This window comes from Bos indicus x Bos taurus, chromosome X (genome assembly GCF_003369695.1).
Source record: "Bos indicus x Bos taurus breed Angus x Brahman F1 hybrid chromosome X, Bos_hybrid_MaternalHap_v2.0, whole genome shotgun sequence".
NCBI lineage: Eukaryota > Metazoa > Chordata > Mammalia > Artiodactyla > Bovidae > Bos > Bos indicus x Bos taurus.
This window is the reverse complement of record NC_040105.1, coordinates 114,121,757-114,145,411: the sequence shown is the minus strand read 5'-3', so window position 1 is coordinate 114,145,411 and position 23,655 is coordinate 114,121,757. Positions and strand designations below refer to the sequence as shown.

General features: G+C 47.5%; 1 protein-coding gene and 1 pseudogene across 2 annotated transcripts in view; both read right to left on the bottom strand.

Moving 5' to 3' along the window:
• TMEM185A (transmembrane protein 185A) overlaps nt 1–7,910 on the bottom strand; it is a 41,868-nt gene extending 33,958 nt beyond the window's left edge. For both annotated transcript variants that reach the window (XM_027533862.1, XM_027533863.1), the window contains exon 1: nt 7,666–7,910. In XM_027533862.1, the coding sequence (XP_027389663.1) occupies nt 7,666–7,895 (230 nt within the window). In that variant the 5' untranslated portion in view covers nt 7,896–7,910. The remainder of the gene's footprint in view (nt 1–7,665) is intronic.
• Nucleotides 7,911–19,765: 11,855 nt separating this feature from the next.
• Nucleotides 19,766–23,607, bottom strand: LOC113887048 (annotated as a pseudogene).
• Nucleotides 23,608–23,655: the final 48 nt, after the last annotated feature.

Sequence of the window (23,655 nt, the reverse complement as noted above, 5' to 3'; positions counted from 1 at the left end):
GGAGGAGCCTGGCGAGCTACAGTCCATGGGGTTGCAAAGAGTCGGACACGACTGAGGGACTTCACTTTTACTTTTCAAAGGGATATTAAGAGCTCTGGGTCTATTACATGAAAAATTAAAAATATCAAGGAAAAAAGGTGACCTTACAAGAGGACAAATAATTTATAATAACAAATAATAACAAAATATAACTTCTTCAAATACTGTTGTTAGAAAAATCTAAAGAGGATGAAGTGTTGTGGTATCGGTTTTCTATTGTAGCCATACAAAATTAGCACCAAACTTAGTGGCTTAAAAAGCACAAACAGTATCTTTACAGTTTTGAATGTCAAAAGTCTGAAATGGTCTGACTGGATGAAAATCAAGGTGTCACCAGGGTTCTGAGCCTCCTGGAGGCTCTATGAGAGAATGTTTCCCTGTCTTACCAGCTTAAAGAGGCTGCTTCCCAGGTGGCTCTGGTGAAAACAACCTGCCTGCCAATGTGGGAGACATAAAAGATGCAGGTTCGATCCCTGGGTCAGGAAGATCCCCTGGAGAAGGGCATGGCAACCCACTCTAGTGTTTTGCCTGGAGAATCCCATGGACAGAGGAGCCTGATGGGCTACAGCCCATAGGGTTGCAGAGTTAGACACGACTGAAGCGACTTAGCACATGCACACACAGAAGCTGTTTCAGACCTGGCTAGTAACCCCCAGCTCCAGTTTCAAAGATCCAGCACTCTTCCCCACACTGACTCACTCTGACTTCCTCTTCTGCCTCCCTCTTCTACATTTAAGACCTCGGATAATGGGCCCAGCCAGAAAATCCTGAATAATCTCCCCTATTTTCAGGTCAGCTGATTAGCAACCATAATTCCAGCTGTTACCTTAATTTCCCTTTACTGTGTAATGGAATGTGTTTTGAAGTTCCAAGGATTAGGATGTGGGCATATTTGGGGGACAGGTGTCATCATTCTGCTATCACAGGCCTAAAATAAGAAAGATCAATAATTTTAAGGGAAAAAAGCAAAGAAGCCAAAATATGGAAATAATAAAAGTAGAAGTAGAAATGTGGAACCAAAATGAAATCAATAAGTAACATGAATAGCTGGCTCTTTGAAAAAACAAACAACTCCAGAGTCAATCAAATAAAACAAATTAATACCATCAGAAATTATAAAATGTTGAATTTATACACGTTTTTAACTGGGAAGAAAAAGAAGAGTATCTCAACAATACCAATACATTTAAACCCATGTGAAAAATACGACTGCCTATTAAATAGGAAATTTCAAAGCTGATTGGCAGGAAGAGATTATGACACAGCAGTAACACAGTGATAAGAAAGTTTACTTTTTTAAAAAAGTCTAAACTTTGGAAGGTGAAAGATTCAGGAGATGGATGATGGTGACAGTTGCACAACAATGTAAACAGACTTAATGCCACTGACCTGAACAGATAAATACTGTTAAAACAGTATGTTTTATATCCTGTGACTTTTACCACGATTAAAAAAAAATCATTAAAAATAAAAAAAAGCCTAAACTAGTATGAGTTACTTTTCAAGAAACTTTCAGACCAGAATCCAAGTATAAAAACAGACTGCTCAATTCTCTACCAATCAGCAAATGGAGGTTCCAGTGGATATTCTGGCATCGAACCACCACTTCCTCAATTTCACTCTTCCAATTACACCCTAAAAATGGATTTACTACACTCTCATCTGAATCTGTAATGTCAATACAAGATCACTAAGTAGAGTCACATGAGTCAAACTACAAAGCTAGCATCCTCTCTGAAATGTACACGGAGCTCTCTGCTTAAGGCTCAAATCCCCTCTCTCCACCTTGGAGCGAGGGGAAAAGGATTTAGGGACGGAGGGAATATACCAAATAAAGAGATGACACTGTGAGTATAAAGTTCTAGTATTTTGTTTTCTACAAGTCAAAAGAATGCAACTGAACTCATAGTTTTCTCCAGTGAAAGCCGCTGGCTTTACCTGAAGCAGGCACACATACATGCTCTGGGTGACACATCCCTGTTAGCATCTGTCTATAACTTCAGAGAATGGCTCCAATTGACAAGCTGCTGACACTCTCCCAACATTTTAAAGGAACTGCACCTCTTACACTGAGCAGAACCTTACAAAATTTAGTCATTTACTGGCAACACACAAAAGCCAAATAAAAGCAAATGACTTTTGAGGAGGACTAGATAGAACCCAGGACTGTGGGAACTGTTTCCCAGCTTTGTGGTTGTGGGGTGGGGGTCACTCTCTCCACACTAGGTTGCTCATATATCCACTCATTAAGATAAGGGGATAAGAAAGTGCCTGTAAATGATGAATTTTACCTCTAGTATGGCCAAAGAAACCAGTTGTAACAAGCTCACTTAGCAATCATTTTACTCACTATTAGGTAATAGGTGACAAAGTACAAATCGTCAGTTATAAAGAGCCTATCTCCAGAGTTCAGGGATTTCATCTTAAATTCTAGTCTCCTTGTACAGGCATGACCTATGATCTAGCAACGCAAATGGAAACCCCAAGCTCAATATTGGGAAGCTTCACTTCCAAAGTCCTAGGAAACTATCTAAAACGGCTCCAATCCACTGTCTCTCCCCTATAACAGAGTTCCCAATGGCTCATCTCTCTCTGTACCCAACAATCTGCACATTTATCGAGCCCCTCACCATCCTGCTCTTCAAAGAACTAGTACCCAAGAAAAATGTGTGTGTAATTAGCAAGTAATGGGAATGATATTTTCGAAACCAGAAATTCTGCATTCAAGTGAGACTGTTCTCATTTAAACAGTCCCCCTGGGAGGCAGGGCATTAATCTCACTTGACTGCTCAAGTCATCTTTGGACCTTTCCTCCTGGACTTGCCTTGAGAACCCACAGTCTGTTCTTTTGAATACCCTCAATGGTGCCAAATCTTCATTGACAGTGGATTTTTGGAAATGGCCAAAAGTCAGTCAGAGCTAAGTTTGGTGAATAGGAAATGTGATCAAACTAGGTGGCACTATTTTGGTTCAACAATTGTATATGATTATAAAGCAGTGAGATAGATTTTCTTAGATGATTTGCTTCAAAGGAAAATTTCAGATGAGTAACAAGGGGTATGAGCAATGCAACAGGTATATATTTACCTTTTCCCTAAGTAACTTCTTTGAAAGATAACACTCATTTGGATGTGTCAGCTCAAACACAAGGTTTGCTTTGTTTAATTACCACTCATAAATAGAAGGCTCCTTAGTATATTGGACCTACTGTGCCATGGTTGGGGTGGGGGGCATGTCACTAAATTAGAGGGGGGGGGCATGCATGGTCTACCCAAAAGCAAAGGCTTCAGAAGGAGACCAACCTCTTAGAATCCTGACTTGGCCCCTTGTTGCCTGTGTGGCTTTAGGGAAGTCACAAGCTAAGACTCTACAAAACAAGGCTGATATCAAACTCACAGGGCTGCTATAAAGATTCAAGATAATGGGTACAGAGCACTGACTTTGTGCCTGGCACGTGGTAGGTGTCGCATAAGTCATAGCTATTATTAATAATAACCTCACTATAATCAACAGGGTTTTCTTACTATAGGTAATTTGAGATGACAGAACGACAGATAAACAGACATTTGGGAGGTTAGGAGTTCATTAACAGTACCAACATACACTCACCACTGATGCATCATTAAAAAAAAAAAAAAAACAGTAATGTGCCAAAAATATTTACAGGAATTGTGAGCACTATGTAGATACAGTATTTTAAAATCACATGATGGGCGTTGTCTGCAATGTCCCTACCACACTGACCTTTCACCACTGTCTTAACACACCAGGCCTTCCCATGACCCTGCACCTCTGCATACTTCATCCCTCCTAAGATACTCTCCCTGCCCTCTGGTCTGACAAAAGCCTATAATTCTATTCTTCAGGACCAGGCTGTGGAACCCTCCCTATTGAGCTAGACAGAATTCGTGGCTCTGCCCCTCATGTTCCCACAGCATATGGTTCTTAGGTTCCTGTCCCTGGAATGCTTCATCCTGTGTGAATTTTAATCTGTTTCCATTTCTGCTTCTTTTGCTGGGCTTGAGGAGCGTGGTGAGGGACCACATCCCATTCACAACTGTACTCTGAGCACCCAGCACATCTCTGGCATGCAGCAGGAACCAGGGAGATGTTTGATGAAGGAATGCTTTACATGTACTTTACAAACACCTCTTAAAGGCCAGGCAGCTCCCTTTTGTTAATTACCAGCAAGCCTTAACCTCTGTAACTAAAAAGAAGCTCATGATCAACCAGTTCTGAGCCAGATGCAACTAGGCAGAAGGTCAGCTGGCAGTCCTGCACATCTGAGTGTTGACAGCTGTGAATCATTCTGTCTGTGCCACTTCCCAGAGCGTTGGCAATACAGCAGCAGATTCAGACTCACCAAGATCAAAAGGCTGGAAAGGAGATTTGGAGTCATGGCCCCTGCCTTGACTATTGACAGTGACTATTCCTGTGACACACACAATATGCAAAGTCAAGGCAGCCACAGTCTGCTTGGTGTCACGGTGTTCCCAGCTCTCTGATGGAAGGGCTGCATTCTGAAGGAGGGAAGGGGGTGAGAAGAAAGAGAACCAGGCCGCAGACCATGAGGAAGACAGTGACTCTACAGAGTGAGTTGTTCATTCATTCATCCATCCCTCCCACAAACACTTTCTGAGTCAGGTAGGCAGGCTACCATAATGCACAGAGTCAAGTGCCTGCCCTGACAGAGCTACATTTGTCTTTTCACGGGGCAGACAGGCATTAATCACACAAGCACACAGACAAACACAAGGGTCCAGAGGAGTGCATGGAGGAGGAGCACAGCACTCTATGCACAGGGGTACAAACAGGGCTCAGTGGGCTGGTTGGGGAAGGCAGAAAAGCTGCCCTCAGCAAGCAACAAGTGAGCTGAGACCTCAAAGAGAAACAGGAGTTCACTAGGTCAGGAGGAGAGGGGAACATTCCCAACAAAGAGAACAGTGTGTGCCAAGGTGCTGGGCTAGGAGGCAGGTGTGGAATGGGCTCTGAATCCCAGGCAGGGGGCAAAGCTGGAGGCCCTGGCACAGCCCTCAGCTTGCTTTGAGCTCTCTGGCAGGTCCTCCTTGGCATGAAGCAAGACTAAAAATGACAGAACAGTGTCAAAAACAAGGTATGCCCGTGAGACATAACACACTGCCAGCTGAAAACTGGCAGCTGCCAACGTGAGCTGGCCACTGTCTCAGCAGTCTCCACCGTGAGGAAACACTGCTCACTTCCACTGACCCACCACACCTTTACACTTCCCAGGGAGTTGTGCATCTCAATCCTGGGAGAACTAAAGGGCTGACAAATATGGTGATGTTTACTATAAACCTGTTTAGATAGCTGGTGCATGTGTGTGTGCTAAGTCGCTTTAGTTGTGTCTGACTCTTTGTGACCCCATGGACTGTAGCCCGCCAGACTCCTCTGTCCATGGGGATTGTCCAGGCAAGAACACTGAACTAGGTGGCTATTTCCTCCTCCAGGGGATCTTTCAAACCCAGGGCTCGAACCTACGTCTCTTAGGTCTCCTGCCTTGGCAGGCATGTTCTTTACCACTAGTGCCACCTGGGAAGCCTTTAGATAGCTGGTATTTGATTATAATTTTCATGTGCAAATTTTGGGGGGCAAGGGGAGAAGCTACCGAAAAAAGTGGTTAAGGACGTTATCTGTGCAGCATGGTTTTGCTTCGCCAACTGTTAGTTCCATCACTCCAGGCAGCTCTTTGTAGCTTTAGAATGCTCTTGTCACCTTGCAAAATTGTCCTGGAGCTTTCTATTTGTAAAGCGCTTTGCAATCAATCATTAAATTGGCCTCCCTATTCTGCTACCAATAAAACAGATAAGTGAGTGGCCCAAGAACACAAAACAATTCAGATCTTATCGTTCTCATCACCATCACCAAACAGTGTAGCTACACAAGGCCTATTCAACTCTGCTATCCCGGAGATCAACCCTAACCCCTACCTAGGAGCAGCAGAGGAAGGCGGTGCATGTAGTCAGTTCTCTGCTACTTGCTCTCAACAAGCTCCTCTATGCAGAGCATCTTGAAGGCCAACAGTGATAATGACTGCACTGGGATGGGCACACTGGCACTTCAGACTAGACAGAAGATGAACAGGACAGTGCTCAAAGAGGAGTAAGAGCACTCAGGAAGTCACAGTGGCTTGCAGCTTAAAACGTCACCATCCCTAAGGAGATGGCACTCCCAACACACACACACTCATCCTCTATCTCTCCCCCAAGACTTCCCTGCATCCCCCACAAGCAGCCTGGACAGTGGTCTCTCCTGGGCTGCCACAGTACAACACTGCTGCTGCTGCTTCTAAGTCGCTTCAGTCGTGTCCGACTCTGTGCGACCCCACAGATGGCAGCCCACCAGGCTCCCCCGTCCTTGGGATTCTCCAGGAAGAATACTGGAGTGGGTTGCCATTTCCTTCTCCAATGCATGAAAGTGAAAAGTCAAAGTGAAGTCGCTCAGTCGTGTTCGACTCTTCGCGACCCCATGGACTGCAGCCTACCAGGCTCCTCCGTCCATGGGATTTGCCAGGCAAGAGTACTGGAGTGGGGTGCCATTGCCTTCTCCGTACAACACTGCACACTGCCATAAATCGTCTATTTCCCTGCCCTTCTCCATTCCCATGGGCCCTCCCAGTATCTGAAGCTCCCAGCCCAGGACCCAGCATAGGAAAGGTTCATCAAATGCGTGGCTTCCAACCAGCAAATATGAGAGACAGGGCACTCTCTTCACAGGGCAATGGACTTAAGAGATCAGCTAGACCAACTCCTTATTTTTCACATGAGCAGAAAATCCCCCAGTTACATATGGCCTGGTCTTTGGGCTCAGTTTAGTTCCACATTTTACAAGTGGCTCCTGTGTGTGTCAGACACAGCAGGGGCCTGTTGGGAATAGAGAATTGAGTAGGAGACCATCTCTGCTTTAGGGAGTTCACAGTCTGAGGACGTAAAAGAGTTACAGAACACTTGGGCAAGTAGTGCAAGGAGAGACGCTCGATTCCTTAGCCTGAGTGCCTTCCATCCTGTCCACTCGCTAGTCCCCATCTGGGAAACAGAACAGCAATATCTACTTCCTGCAAATAAACATATAATCAAGACTGATGAGACAACACGCATGGAAAATTGTCAGGTTTACCCCCCAGAAAGCATTATGTAAGGTCCCGCCATACCCTGACACGGACTCCAAGGATTCAACAGTATTTCAGATATCAGTTCCACAAAGAAGCAAACAAGCGAGGTTTGGGCAAACGTCCAAGGCAAACCTCAAGGGCTGGGAGGAACTGGAGGAAACAGCTGGGGTGGGGGGTAGGGGTGTCGGGTCAAGTGAAGCGGCCCTGGCCCGGCGAACGGAGGCAGGCAGTGGGTGCCAGAAGATGGAGTGGTGAGAGGGAAGTCGGGACATCAACAAGGGAGGGCGAGCGGAGGGGCGCGGGGTTCCGGCAGGGCTGGGGCCGCGGCCGGGAGGTTCTAGAAGGGACGGTGGGCCGGAGGTTGAATGTAGCGGACGCGGGAGGAGCAGCGGGTCGGCGCCGAGGCCGATCGGTTTTCCGAGGCTCGGGCAGGCCCCGTCGCCCACCGCGGCATCACGGCCGCCGCGCCTCCCCAAGCCGTGCGGGCGGCGCCTCACCTCGGGTTGAAGTCCTGGAAAAGGCCCCTCAGGTTCATGGCGGAGAACTCACGGCGGCGTCCTCCTCCTCCTCCTCCCCCCGCCCCCCCGAGCAGCACGGTCTGCGCGTTACAGCGGGTACATGGTGCCAGCGCTGGCCGCGTAGCCGTCGTCGCCGCCGCCGCCTCCCGGAGAAACCTGAGTTGCACCTCCCTCCCCTCCTTCCGGGCTTCCGTAAGGCCGCTGCGCATGCGCCCTGAGCCCCGCCCCGCCGGCCCGAGGAGCGCGGTGGGCAATGCGCGACGCCGGTGTCCCCGCTCCCGGCGCGCGAAGGTCCCGGCCCTCGGCCCCGCACCGGGCTAAAGAGACGGCGGGGACAACGGAGGCCGGAGGGACAGGGGACCCGGGGGAGGGCGCGGAGAACCAAACAGGGTGCTGACTCTGCGCAGGCCCACGGGGAGGGAGCGGTCCGCCCGGGAGTCCCGCGGGGTGGTCTTCGCGGACCCCTGACACCTTGGCCCGCGCTGCCTTCTGGAGGTTTCCCTCAGCGAGAACTGAGCCTTGAGGGTAGTGACTCCAGGAATCACATTGCATTTTGGCGATCTCCTCCCAGGCTTCACCTGTCAAACGTGTCAATGACCGCTTCTCAACTTCCCTCCCAAGGCCCACGTCAGCGCAAGGAGATATGCTGGCCGTCCCAAACTCAGGCTACCCCGCTCCAAAGTCATCCGCCCTCCCTACGGCCTTCCCCTCCTCAGTTGCCTCTCTGCGTTGGCAGTAGACCTAATCACCGGCTTGGTTGCAAGGTGGGGTGCCCAAACTGGAAATCTGGAAGTTATCCTGGCTTTGCTAACCTAGTTCAAAGTCTCCTTGGCTCCTGCCTAGACTCTGTGGTCACGTCCCACCTGGCCCAGCTCTTCCTGCACTATGAGCCATCCTATTTATAACTGCCGGGTTCATTTTCCTTGGGCAAGTCAACATCTTTGAGCCTCATTTTTTTCTCCTCTGCAAAATGGAGATAATAAAACCTACTTCCTAAACTTGGCAAGACTCGGTGAGATAGCATGCATAACACACTGCCTGGTGCACACTCGGTGCTCTGAGAACACTGTTGCTATCTGGTGCTTCTGCAGGGGCCTCTCTTCAAGGAGTCTGTTAACTTTTGGAATTAGCAGAACAAGCTCAAGCAGGTGGCCTAGTCTACCTTCTTCACTTCCCCGCTGATACGAGTTTTCCATGGGCACAGGAATACCTTAGACATTAGTCTCCTATCATTATGGGTAATAGTTATACTTTGTTACAATTGCAGTTTCTCAAATGGCAGTTTTATAGGACTTAGCCCTGGAGGCAGCTTGAGAATATCACAATTATGAGAGTCATACTTTGCTATGATGTATTACCTTTCTTTTGAGAACTTGCAAAACATTTCACAAGTGGTAATTAGGCTTCCCAAACCCATTAGGGAGTGGGTATTATTATATGACCTGTTTTTAAGGATGAGTAACCTGAATCAAGTTTGTTAGCTGCCGAAGCACCAGAGGACTGTCCTAGAGTTTGAGTCTATCTCACCAGCCCATCCTTCCAGTGGAGTCCTTTGTCTATCCCTGAGGAGGTTCTCAATGGGCATAGAAATACAGAAGGGAAAGCTGAGGCACAGAAAAGCTTGTATAATGTGCCCTGAGCTGCCCAGCAATGAAGGATGTAGGACTTGGAGTTCCTGACAAACCTGAAGCCCACACTCTGCAAAAAAAAAAAAGAGATACTTGCCAGTGACCAGATTGGCCAGCACCACTTCCTTACTAGTGGCCTCACTCCAAACAGGCATTAAGAGTGAGATTGTTGGTCAGTTAAGACACTTGAGTACCAGGTACTGTTGCCCTTTCAAGAGATTCATGGACAGAGACCAAACAGGCTGCTCAGACTCCAGAGACTTGAGAGCAGGCACTACTTTAGTGAGGTCCCAGAGAATCTCAGAGCTGAGCCACTGCTCTGTAGGCCGGCAGTACCCCCCACATCCAAGATGATCAGCCTGTGGGGGCTGCCTAGCCTGCGGGAACAGGATGCCAATGCACAAACAACTGTCACTGTATTCTTTTGTCCTGACAAGCCAAATTACCAAGGGAGCATAAAGGCCTGTCCGTGAGGACATATAGGAAAAATTCGACTATCCAAGCCTCCCATCCTGAACCTTTGAGAAGTGGAGGTGCCTGCACTGCCTCAACTTCACTGGTGGCCCTGCCATGTATTTTCCTGGAGCTCCCATGGAAATAAGATTCAGAGCATCCAGGTGACCCTCTTGTCTCTTTCCAACAAGCACAAAAGACTCTGCTGCCAATCTGCTGCTCACCTCAGACCCCTCACTCAGTGTCTGACCCTGTGCAGCAGCCCAAAGCTTCAGTGGCCTGTGTGGACAAATCCATGAGTGACCCGAGCATTGAGGAAAGCCCCTGAGCCATGCAAAGGATGACACCTTCATCATCTCTAGCCAGCCTGGACTGTCTACCACATTTTAGGGCCACCTTACTTAGAGGCTGCCAATAATATTCATACGAAGGCCTGAAATGGTTCTGGGTTGAAAAGGCATGAACCCCAAGTAAACCAGAAAGCATATCCATGTGGCTTTGGAGTGGACACGTGTTACTGGGTTCAAGAAACTTCAGTGTATATATGGACCATAGTTTTAAAGACCACCTTGGATTTATGCTACCCTTCGGATAAGTAGGTGACTTTTCCAATTCAGCATTCACATTGACTCCAATGTGGTGAGTGGAAGGTGGGCTTCTGAAGAGCAGGGCCCTAAAAGGAGCCAATGATGCCTTCAGACACTCTGGTCATGGAAGACCTGGGTCAGGGAACAAAATAGTTGTTGCCCAGCTGTCCGTGCCACCAGGGCTGCTCCCCCAGGCCACCACAGTGGCAGAATGAAGGGGACACAGAGGACTCAGACTGGTGTCACTGTCCCTCCAGTGCAGAGAGGGATAGCTAGGAACCAATGCCAGGCCTGCTGGGGAACAGCACCTGCCCCAGGGTTCCTGGGGGACCTACTTGAGAGCTTCTTCAGCCAGGCTGGCCCTTGTTGTTGTTGTTCAGTCCTTCAGTTGTGTCTGACTCTTTGTGACCCATGGACTGCAGTATGCCAGACTTCCCTGTTCTTCATGTCCCGGAGTCTGCTCAAATTAATGTCCATTGAGTTGATGATGCCATCAAACCATCTCATCCTCTACCACCCTCTTCTACTCCTGCCCTCAATCTTTCCCAGCATCAGGGTCTTTTCCAATGAATTGGCCCTTCGCATCAGGTGGCCAAAGTATTGGCGCTTCAGCATCAGTCCTTCCAAGGAATATTCAGGGTTGATCTCCTTTAGGATTGACTGGTTTGATCTCCTTGCTGTCCAGGTGACTCTCAAGAGTCTTCTCCAGCATCACAGTTCAAAAGCATCTCTTTTTTTGGCATTCAGCCTTCTATATGGTCCAACTCTCACATCCATACATGAGTACTGGAAAAATCACATATTTGACTAGACAGACCTTTTTAGGCACAGTGACGGCTCTGCTTTTTAATATGCTGTCTAGGTTTGTCATAGCTTTTCTTTTGAAGGAACAAGTGTCTTAATTTCATGCCTGAGGTCACCATTTGCAGTGATTTTGGAACCCAGAAAAATAAAGTCTGTCACTGTTTCCATGGTTTCCCCATCTATTTGCCATGAAGTGATGGGAACAGATGCCATGATCTTAGTTTTCTGTTGAGATTTAAGCCAGCTTTTTCACTCTCCTCTACCTTCATCAAGAGGCTCTTTAGTTCCTCTTCATTTTCTGCTATTAGAGTGGTATCATCTGCTTATCCGAGGTTGTTATTTCTCCCAGAAATCTTGATTCCAGCTTGTGCTTCATCCAGCCTGGCATTTCCCATGATGTACTCTGCATACAGGTTAAATAAGTAGGGTGACAATACATAGCCTTGACATACTCCTTTCCCAATTTGGAACCAGTCAATTGTTCCATATTCAGATCTAACTGTTACTTCTTGACCTGCATACAGGTTTCTCAGGAGGCAGGTAAGGTGGTCTGGTATTCCCATCTCTTTAAGAATTTTCCACAGTTTGTTGTGATCCACACAGTCAAAGTCTTTAGTGTAGTCAATGAACCAGAAGTACATGTTTTTCTGGAATTTTCTTGCTTTCTCCATAATCCAACAGAAGTTGGCAATTTTGTCTCTCATTTCTCTGCCTTTCCTCAGTCCATCTTTAACATCTGGAAGTTCTTGGTTCACGTACTGTTGAAGCCTAGCTTGAAGGATTTTGAGCGTTGCATTGCTAGCACGTGAAGTGAGTACAATTGTGTGGTAGTTTGAACATGCTTTGGCATTGCCCTTCTTTGGGATTGGAATGAAAACTGATCTTTTCCAGTCTTGTGGTCACTGCTGAGTTTTCCCAATTGGCTGCCATATTGAGTCCAGGACTTTCACAGCATCATCTTTTCGGATTTGAAATAGCTCAGCTGCAATGGGAAAAATAAGAGATCTCTTCAAGAAAATTAGAGATTTTTCATGCAAAGACAGGCACAATAAAGGACAGAAACAGTATGGACCTAATAGAAGCAGAAGAGATTAAGAGGTAGCAAGAATACACAGAAGATCTATAAAAAAAAAAAAAAAAAAAAAGATCTTAATGACCCAGATAATCACTAGGGTGTGATCACTCACTTAGAGCCAGACATCCTGAAGTGCAAAGTCAAGTGGGCCTTAGGGAGAATTACTACACACAAAGCTAACAGACGTGATGGGATTCCAGCTGAGCTACTTTAAATCCTAAAAGATAATGCTCTAAAAGTGCTTCACTCAATATGCCAGCAAATTTGAAAACTCATCAGTGGCCACAGGATTGGAAAAGATTAGTTTTTATTCCAATCTCAAAGAAGGGCAATGGCAAAGCATGTTCACACTACCACACAATTGCACTCATTTCACCTACCAGCAAAGTAATGTTCAAAATTTTCTAAGCTGGCTTCAACAATATGTGAGCTGAGAACTTCCAGATGTACAAGCTGGATTTAGAAAAGGCAGAGGAATGAGATATCAAATTACCAACATCCATTGGGTCATAGAAAAAGCAAGAGAATTACAGAAAAATATGTACTTCTGCTTCATTGACTACACTAAAGACTTTGACTGTGTGGATCACAACAAACTGTGGAAAATTCTTAAAGAGATGGGAATACCAGACCACCTGAGAAACCTGTATGCAGGTCAAGAAGCAACAGTTAGATCTGAATATGGAACAATGGACTTGTTCCAAATTGGGAGAGAAGTGTTTCAAGGCTGTATATTGTCACCCTGCTTATTTAACTTCTATGCAGAGTACATCATGGTAAATGCCAGGCTGGATGAATCACAAGCTGGAATCAAGACTGCTGGGAGAAATATCAATAACCTCAGATATGCAGATGCCACCATGCTTATGTCAGAAGGTGAAGAGGAACTAAAAACCCTCTTGATGAAGGTGAAAAAGGAGAGTGAAAAAGCTGGCTTAAAACTCAACAGAAAACTAAGATCATAACATCTGGTCCCATAACTTCATGGCAAATAGATGGGAAAACAATGGAAACAGTGACAGACTTTTAATTTGGGGGGCAGATTGTGACTGCAGTCATGAAATTTAAAGACACTTGTTCCTTTGAAGAAAAGCTATGATAAACCTAGATAGCATATTAAAATAGCAGAGATATTACTTTGCTGACAAAGATCCATATAGTCAAATATATGATTTTTCCAGTAGTCATATATGGATGTGAGAGTTGAACCATAAAGAAGGCTGAATGGCAAAAAATTTATGCTTTTGAACTGTGGGTTGGAGAAGACTCTTGAAAGTCCCTGGGACTGTAAAGAGATCAAACCAGTCAATCCTAAAGGAAATCAGTCCTGAATTTTTATTGTAAAGACTGATACTGAGACTGAAGCTCCAATACTTTGGCCACCTGATGTGAAGAGCTAACTCATTGGAAAAGACCCTGATGCTTGGCAAGATTGAAGGCAGGAGGAGAAGGTGATGACAGAGGAGGAGATGGTTGGATGGCATCACCGACTCAATGGACATGAGTTTGAGCAAGCTCCAGGTGATAGTGAAGGACAGGAAAGTCTGGCACGCTGCAGTCCATGGGGTGGCAAAGAGTCGGATATGACTGATCGACTGAACAACAACAGTGGGAATTCCATCACCCTTACTAGCTTTGTCCATGGCAATGCTTCTTAAAGTTCACTTGACTTTACATCCCAGATGTCTTTCTCCAGCTGAGTGGTCACACCATCCTGGTTATCTGGGTCATTAAGACCTTTTTTTGTACAGGTCTGTGTATTCTTGCCACCTCTTCTTAATCTCTTTTGTTTCTGTTAGGTCCTTTCTGTTTCTGTCCTTTGTTGTGTCCATCTTTGCATGAAATTTTCCCTTGATATCTCCAGTTTTCTTGAAGAGATCTCTAGTCTTTCCCATTCTACTGTTTTCCTCTATTTCTTTGCACTGTTCACTTAAGAAGTCTTTCTTATCTCTTCTTGCTACTCTCGAGAACTCTGCATTCAGTTGGGTATATCTTTCCCTTTCTCCTCTGCCTTTCACTTGTCTTCTTTTATCAGCTATTTGTAAAGCCTCCTCAAACAACCACTCTGCCTTCTTACATTTCTTTTTCTTTGGGATTATTTTAGTCATCACTTCCTATACAATAATGGAAACAAACCTTTGTCAATAATTCTTCAGGCACTGGCTACCAGACCTAGTCACTTGAATCTATTTGTCACCTTCACTGTATAATCATAAGGGATTTGATTTAGGTCATACCCGAATTGCCTAGTGGTTTTGCCTACTTTCTTCAGTTTAAGTCTGAATTTGGCAATAAGGAGTCCATGATCTGAGCCACAGTCAGCTCCATGTTTTGCTTTTGCTGACTGTATAGAGCTGCTCCATCTTCAACTGCAAATAATATAATCAATCTGATTTCGATATTGATCATCTGGTTATGTTCAGGTGTAGAATCATATCTTGTGTTGTTGAAAGAGGGTATCCATATGACGTGCTTTCTCCTGACAAATATCTGTTCACGTTTGTCCTGCTTCATTTTGTACTCCAAGGCCAAACTTGCCCGTTACTCCAGGCATCTCTTGACTTCCTACTTTTGCATTCCAATTCCTTATGATGAAAAGGACATCTTTCTTTGGTATTAGTTCTGGAAGGTCTTGTAGGTCTTCATAGAACTGTTGACTTCAGCTTCTTTAGCTTGAGTGGTTGGGGCGTGAATTGTATTACTGTACTGGCCCTCTCGACCTGAAATTCTGCACTCTTGAGTTCCTGAAAGGGCTCATCCTGAATGCCACCAATGAGAAAATCCCTGGAGTCCCCAAGACTTCACTTATATGATGCACCCCCCACATCCATGCCCACTTCCAGAGAGGACCCTTTGTTTCTGGCTCCTTTAGCTAGACTCCGTAAGTGCCTAGTCTCTTGTGCCCTGAGAGCTCCCTGGCAGAGGCTGGGTTTGGGGGCTTGAGGAGCTCAGGGAGGGGCTTCCATTCTGCTTGAACTTTGCCCCCCTCCCCCACTACATCTTCCTTCAGAGATCAGAAGGGCCACCCCTTGCTGGGAGGAGTCCCTTAGGATTAGCATACTGCTGCTGCTGGGACAAGAAGGAGGGGTGTGTCCAGGCCTCTCTGGCCCTCTTGTCACTTGTCCCTGGGAGCCAGTGGATGAACACCTCTCCTGGAGCAAGCTACCCACTAAAGCAAGCAGGGACCATTTCCTGTTGTAAGGTCAAGTAGGGAGGCTGTGTCTGGGCCTCTAGGGCCACCAGTATGTCCCTGTGGCTTCTGCTGTGGACCTCTCTTGCCACCAGAGACTCCAGGAAAGTGTTCCAGGTAGGGAGGGAGGCTTTTGGGCCTCTGACAAGCACCACTTGGAACAGTCAAGCAGCTGTAGACATTTGTCAGATGGATAGATTGCTCTGTCACAGTCTCCCATCTACAGTGGGATCCTGCCACCTCCTAAAATGTTTTCTCCAGCCCCATGCATGGTGCTCCACCCTGCCCTGACCTCTCTGCATTCTAAGGGGGTGGTGCTCTCACCAAATTCTGTGTCCTGACAGCTCAGCCTCCCTGCAGCCCCTTAGGTTATAGGTGCTCAGGAAATGAATTTGGGAGTCCAAGCTACACAAGAGCCATGCTAGCAAGCAGTTTCCCCACACCCTAGACCTCACCCTGGGTCCCCCACCTCTGTCAGAACCATGATCTCTGCTTTCTAAGTTTCCAGTAGCTACAGGCATTATCTGTGGGCAGCTGCCCTCTCATTCTCCCAGGGCATGGACATGCTGAAGCTTTTTGAATCTTATTATAGAACAAGTTAAACCATGTTTGCACAGACATGAGATAGGTCATCCATTTGATAACATTTTAACTGAAAAGAGAAAAATATGCATCAAGCAATGCATAAATGGATCCTTAGACATACATAGATGTGGGAATATTAAAATGTGGGGGAAGGTACATCTTGAATACTCAGTAAAAATAGCCCCTTGTCACTGAGCAGCAACTCTGGGTCAGCCACTTCATATGCAGGTAACACCTTGTATCGTATTTGTTAGGATTTGAATTATATCCGCAAAAGGTATGCTGAAATCTTCATGCCCATAGCTACCAGGGGAACTGAAGGGGAAATAGGGCCTGTGTAGATATAGTCACATTAAGATGAGGTCGTTAGACTGGGCCTAATCCCATAGTTTTCATTCCAATCCCAAAGAAAGGCAATGCCAAAGAATTCTCAAACTACTGCACAATTGCACTTATCTCACACACTGGTAAAGTAATGCTCAAAATTCTCCAAGCAAGGCTTCAACAGTACGTGAACCGTGAACTTCCAGATGTTCAAGCTGGATTTGGAAAAGGCAGAGGAACCAGAGATCAAATTGCCAACATCCTCTGGATCATTGAAAAAGCAAGAGAGTGCCAGAAAAACATCTGTTTCTGCTTTATTGACTATGCCAATGCCTTTGACTGTGTGGATCACAACAAACTGTGGAAAATTCTGAAAGAGATGGGAATACTAGACCACCTGACCTGTCTCTTGAGAAATCTGTATGCAAGTCAGGAAGCACCAGTTAGAACTGGACATGGAACAACAGACTGGTTCCAAATAGGGAAAGGAGTATGTCAAGGCTGTATATTGTCACCCTGTTTATTTAACTTATATGCAGAGTACTTCATGAGAAATGCTGGGCTGGATAAAGCACAAGCTGGAATCAAGATTGCTGGGAGAAATATCAATAACCTCAGATATGCAGATGACACCACCCTTATGGCAGAAAGTGAAGAAGAACTAAAGATCCTCTTGATGAAAGTGAAAAAGTTGGCTTAAAGCTCAACATTCAGAAAACTAAGATCATGGCATCTGGTCCCATCACTTCATGGCAAATAGATGGGGAAACAATGGAAATGGTGGCAGACTTTATTTTGGGGGGCTCCAAAATTGCTGCAGATGGTGACTGCAGCCATGAAATTAAAAGACGCTTACTCCTTGGAAGAAAAGTTATGAGCAACCTAGACAGCATATTAAAAAGCACAGACATTAGTTTGCCAACAAAGGTCCATCTAGTCAAGGCTATGGTTTTTCTAGTGGTCATGTACGGATGTGAGAGTTGGACTATAAAGAAAGCTGAGCGCCAAAGAATGGATGCTTTTGAACTGTGGTGTTGGAGAAGACTTGGACTGCAAGGAGATCCAACCAGTCAATCCTAAAGGAAGTCAGTTCTGAATATTTATTGGAAGGACTGATGTTGAAGCTGAAACTCCAATAATTTGGCTACCTGATGCAAAGAACTGACTCATTTAAAAAGACCCTGATGCTGGGAAAGATTGAAGGCGGGAAGAGAAGGAGACGACAGAGGATGAGATGGCTTGATACCATCACCAACTCAATGGACATGAGTTTGAGTAAACTCTGGAAGTTGGTGATGGACAGGGAGGCCTGGCATGCTGCAATCCATGGGGTCACAGAGTCGGACATGACTGAGCAACTGAACTGAACTCTATCCCATAGGATTGTTATCTGTATAGGAAGAGGGCAAATTGAACATAGGCATGTCCAGAGGGGAGACAGCCACGAGAGCATGAAAGTAGAGCCTGGAATAATCAGCCAAAAACCAGGAAACACTTGGAGACATCACAAGATGGAAGAAACAAGAAAAATCCTCCTCCAGAGCCATCAGAGGGAGCATGGCCCTACCACCACTGTGACTTTCAGAAAATCACTTGAGCCTTGAGGAAAGAGAGAGAAGTCACAACTCGCCCCACCCCCCGCCCCCGCCCGCCAATTTGTGGTACTTTGTTGGGCAGCTCTAGGAACCTAATATAATAATATAATCTCATATCAAGGCTCAGAAGTTGTACTGTTACAGTCTCCATTCTACAGAGAGCCTGACATTGGACACTGCCCACAGCAACTCTCCTAAACCCCTCAAGACACCATCTCCCCTGGAATGAATATGAGATCCTGGATGAGGGGTGAGATCTAGCATAGAGAGTGTGAGGATGGAGAAGGCTCCTGGACATGGAGGGTTGGAGGCACAGCCCACTGAAGGCTGCTCTTATGTTCAGGCTACAGTCCTGCTCTCTCATTCCATGCCCACTCTCCTCACTTCTCTCCCAGCTGCTGCAGAGTTCCATGTTCTCCTGCAGGCTCACTGCTCCGGGCAGACTGATTGTCAGGCAAGGGGAAGCCTGTCCTTTAAAGGACAGTGATTGCAGGGCAGGGTGAGCCCTTGAGACTGTGGGTCTTTGGGATGCCCCTCCTTCTGGATGCTTGAGCACATGTGGCTTTCCACCCAGATGTAATCCTGTGAGTATCCCTTGGCTTCACATCCTGCATCCCACCACCATCCCAGCCCTATCCCTGTACCCAGGCCTAGCTCAGGGAACCAGGACAAGCAAAGGCCTGGGATTCCTTCCTTGCTCACAAAGGTCCCTAAAGCAGTAGCCAGTGATATTTGCCACAGAGGAGGGTAGGTGAGAGCCAGACAGGAGGTCAGTCCTTTGCCAAGGAGGCTAGAGGTCAGAGCAGACATCAACTGTGGGTGGGGAATGGGGGCTTCTCCGGAGAAGAACTCCGGCTGAGACAACTCCCACCAGCACCTAAAGGGGCAGGCTCAGGGCACTTAGAGAATGCGAGAGCTTCTCTCTGATGGGCAGGGAGCTCCTTGTGCTTGGCCCCACCTTGGTGAGAATAACCTGGGTGCCTGGGTGGTTTGTGCTTATGCAGTGTCTACTGGAGAGGATGGTGCCCCCGGGAAATGCCCCTCCCCCGGAATGCCCTGGGTTGCTCTTGATATGTCGTGGCTACTATTGTCATGCTTGCTGGACTTCCCCTGGGCTAGTACTGTCACCCATCAGTCAGTTCATTTCATGAATAGACACAAAGAATACCTGTTTTTTTCTGGGAGAGCCCCCTAGGGCTGTGATTTACAGCAAGAGCCCACAACTGAGGCCAGGTATAGACCTGGAACCCTGTATTTGCTCAAAAACCACTTTAAGACATCTGCCAGTGTTATTTGCCACAGAAGTCTGTCAAGATCCAGGCAGGATTCAAATTGTTGGAAAGGATATCAAGGGTCCAGAGCAAAACTTTAGGTGTGCATACGTGTGAGTGTTCAGTCGCTCAGTCATGTCCAACTCTTTTCGACCCCAGGAATGTAACCCCCTGGGGCTCCTCTGTCCATGGGAATTCCCAGGCAAGAATACTGGAGTGAGCTGCCATTTCTTCCTCCAGGGTATCTCCCCACTCAGGGATAGAACTTGCATCTCCCACATTGCAGGCAGATTATTTAACACTGAGCCTCCGGGGAAGCCATGAGGAAACACAGGGACTTCTCAGAGGAGTAAAACTTTCACTGAGAATCCTTAACCCAGGGATAGCACCTGCCCAATCTGTGGTGCCCTGGGCAAGATCAGCTTGGGAACAGGGTGGTCTGTGTCCACACAGAGGCTGCTGCAGAAGATGCTGGATCCTGGAAATGACCCCCAGATAAGTCAGTGGGGACAGGGGGCAGTTTGCACCTCCTAGCAGCCAAAGGCCTGAGGTTCTTATGTACCCAGAGCAAGAACCCAACCACACCTAGCAGTCATATCCAGTGAGGGGCATGACAAGTACATGCTTTGAGAGCTGTCATGTATCCATCCTGGACTGCCCCCTGGAGCTGTGGTCCCGGCCTTGGCCCCAGAGCACAGATGTCCTCATGGAGGTCGGGGCGGCAGCTCACCTGCAGCGGCATCTGTGCCCCTCTCCATCTCCCGGCCAGCCCCGGGCGGGTCTGATGGGATCTACAGGGGCTTACTGCTTCCACCTCTCTGGGGCGGCCAACCCTCTTTGTAGTCTGTACCCCCGGGACCCCACAGTCTCCTGCCTGGCTCCTTTCTGAATCCTCATTGGAGTCTGGGCCTCTGGTGCCTGGGAGAGTGTCCTGGGGACCAACCCTGCCAACTGCTAGAGCCTATCCTCTGCTCAAACAGCCGGAATGGGGACACCAAAGTCCTAGCTGGCTGCACAGGTGGCTGACCAGGCACCCCTCTGCATCTTACACTCAGGCTCAAAAGCCAGGACCTCAAAGTCACATTCACAAGACCCTGAGTTTACTCCAACACGTGGGATTCCACAGGGAATGGTCTGATATACCTCAGGATCTTAGAGATGTGCCCCACACTTCCATGGCAATGAATACTACTGACCCACCACCAGGACACTCACCCACAGGCTGCATCAAGTCCTGACGGCTCCACCTGAAGCACTGTGGAAGGGGATGCCGCCCTGGGACTTCCAGATAAAGATACACACATGAGGTCATCAGGACCAGGGCCTAAGCTGCTCTCAGGGGGGCAGGCAGGACAAATCCCAAGCCCAGGTTCCAGGGGAGAGGGGGTGCTATGGGCAGCAGGGGTGGATGGCCTCGGGGCTGGGCCCCACAAGGAGGATGCCCCCAACCCCAACAGGGAACTTTGGGAGCTAGCTGCTGTCCTCCTGATGGAGACTGAGCACAGCCCCGAGGGGGCTGACAGCGTGGTTCAGGGTGGGCAGCAGGGGTGTGTGTCTGTGTGAGGGGTGAGAGGAATTCCTGAAGCCAGCTCCCTGTGGGGCAGCCTCTGTCAAGGGTCAGAGGTGCAGGACTTTAGTCTCTGGGAGAGGAACCACACTCGGAGCGGTCTGTGTCTGTGTGTTGTCCTGACTTGAGGATCAACCCCAGGCGCCTGTGTCCCTTAAAAACAAATGGTCGTGACAAAATTGCTTCTGCTCAAAATTCACTGGTCACAGGTCATCACATGACGCTTCCTAAGTGAAGAGGCCTGGCAGGGTCGTGTCCCCATGTGTGCAGGGAGAGAGGAAGACAAGAGGTGGCCGAGCACCTGACATCTCTCCAATTGCACACTGCCTAGCAGATGCTTAACAAAGAGCAGCAGTTAAAAATCTCCTTTGTTTTGGGGAGGAGCGTCTGAGCAGGTCACATGGGTCTTGAAATTCTCCACCTTTTCCAAGTGTCCACTGACTATCTGGCAGCTGCCATATACGTGGCCAGAATCACATCTCCTGTGCCTGTTGTTCTCTGGCACTCAGCACGGAGAGCTGCCCCTCAGCCCCCTGCACCCATTCGCACCCCCCACTGCAGTGACCTTACCACCTCCTTAGGCCCGGAAGTCGCTCCTGCCTTTTGATGCCAGGCACAGCCTTAACCTGTGTCTCTGCTGCCTCCACATTTCTGAACCTGCCTGAACCTGGGAACACTGGCGGATGTTGCATCTTTCCTGGCTACTACTTATTTCTAGTGTTATTTGGATCTCAGACTCTGTCCCTCTCTCCTCTGAAAATTGTTTTCTTTTTAAGACACCTCAGAGAAGTGGCAGCTCAATAGGAAATGGAATAGAAAACCACTCAAAATTGCTGTTCTGTGTGTTTTCCTCCCCGGGGATATATTATTCAATTTGGGTGTTTGTGAGGGTTTGAGGATGGGGAGCAGTATCTTTCCCAGCTGGGCACAGCTCACTCAAAGATCCCAGGATTCTAGTCATGCAGCAGGTCCTGTCCACTTTTGCAGCTTCTCTTCACTCATTTCATCCAAATGAAATCTAGACCATGCTCACAAGTGAAAATAATAAAGTCCAGATGCCCAAATAAACTGTCATTTCAATGTACTTGGTAATCAGCTTCCCAGGGCAGAGAGAGGAGGGCCAGCACAGGGAATACTGGGCCATACATAAAAGAGCAAGATTTATATTTCTCTAGGAAACCTAGCAGATGGTGGGTAGAAAACACCTATTTCATCCCTGTGGTCAATAGCTATGCAACAATAGCCAGGACCCCTTACTTCCTGCCCTAGAAAGAGATCTCCCTGGGGTTTATCCAAGAAGCAAAAGGACACCTCACAACAATGATCCATTTCAGAGATTCCCCTCACCCCCAACACAAACCTCATGTGACTGTGGCTTCTAGATCATCGCTCTAAGTGTGGGGGTGTCCTGTTTCTCCTCGTGTCCCCACTGCTAACACAGCCTTTCATGGAGCAGAGGCTCCATAAAGGTCTTCGGAATAAATGAGCTAGTGAGCAGGGGACTCAGATTGTCTGATACTTTCTTTAATAGCCCAGTAAAATTCAATAAACAGAGATAATTTAGTTACTGTGAATGACAGACAAGAAGGACAGAAGCATGAATTCACTACTATTACTTTTATTATATAATTCTCCATTCAATATTATTTCTAAATAAGTTCGCATTTTCAAAACAATTCTAATTCCTATTCCATTGTTCAGGACTGCGAAACACAATGAAAGTGTTCCCAATCTTAAATCCCAATTTTAAAAAACAGCAAAACTCTTGTTCGTGAACTGGGTAACCATAAACACACTGGGATCAACATCATTCACAAAGCTAAGACACTGAACTGTATTTACCCTTCTATGAAATCAAAGTCTGAAAAATTTCTAAAGAAAACAGAGATGAATCTCCATGTCACTGTAGACAACAGGAACCCAAAATTGCTACACACCAGTTCCCCCAACTGGCCCAGGTCCTCATTTCTGAGAAGCTGACTGATCCCTCTTCAATAACAGAGAGAAGGATCAGACTGGCTGCTGCTCTGGCTCAGGCTGCCGAGTCCTCCTCCCTCGCAGCCTCTGCAGAAGGGAGTGGGAAGGACCTAAAAGCCCTTTGGTTGACCCTGAGAAGAAACACCATGACTTGCCACTTGCTGGTCTCCGCATAGGCCCGGGAACCCCATAGGAACTCATTGTGGGCAGAGTGGCTGTCAGGCACCTTCTGGTACTCCAGGATCCCCTCCTGCACCCACACTTGGGTCAGCAGCTCCCTGGACTCCCCAAAGATGCAGTGCTCACTCCCAACACACAGCCCTATCCTGCTGAGTGCTCCCCAGAATGCTTCCTCAGGGGCCCAGTCTCCATTCCGCACATTCAGGCTGAGGACCAGCACCAGGAGGCTGGCCTTGGGCAGGCCCTGCCCACTGCTCAGCATCTCATCACACGTGAGGCCCAGGGTGGAGACCATGAAGTAGATGTACTCCCTGGCGTCTACTTCTCTCACCTCCATACCAAAGACCAGCTGCAGGCACTCTGAGACTTGGCTGAAGACCACTGGGAAGTGCTCCTGGTTATCCCTGATGACTTTATTTAACATTTCTGCCTGGGAGGTCAGCTTCTTGGCTCAATACTTGAGGAGCAGGAACTTCATCAGATTAGCCATCATCTCATTCAGAGCTTCCTGGGGCAAGGCCTCCCCAGGGGAGGAGGAGGATGCTGGGGTGTAGGAGGCCAAGTCAGATGGGGCCTCCCCCCGCTCAGCCCCCAAGAGCTATGCCTCCACCCAGCCCTGAGCCTTGCCTGGGTCCTGAAGGTCTTTCTTGGGCTTGCTCAGCTCACTCATCTTGACCACGAGCATGATTCCTGGGGTTGAACAAGACACGGAAGTGAGGCAGGGGTACAGATG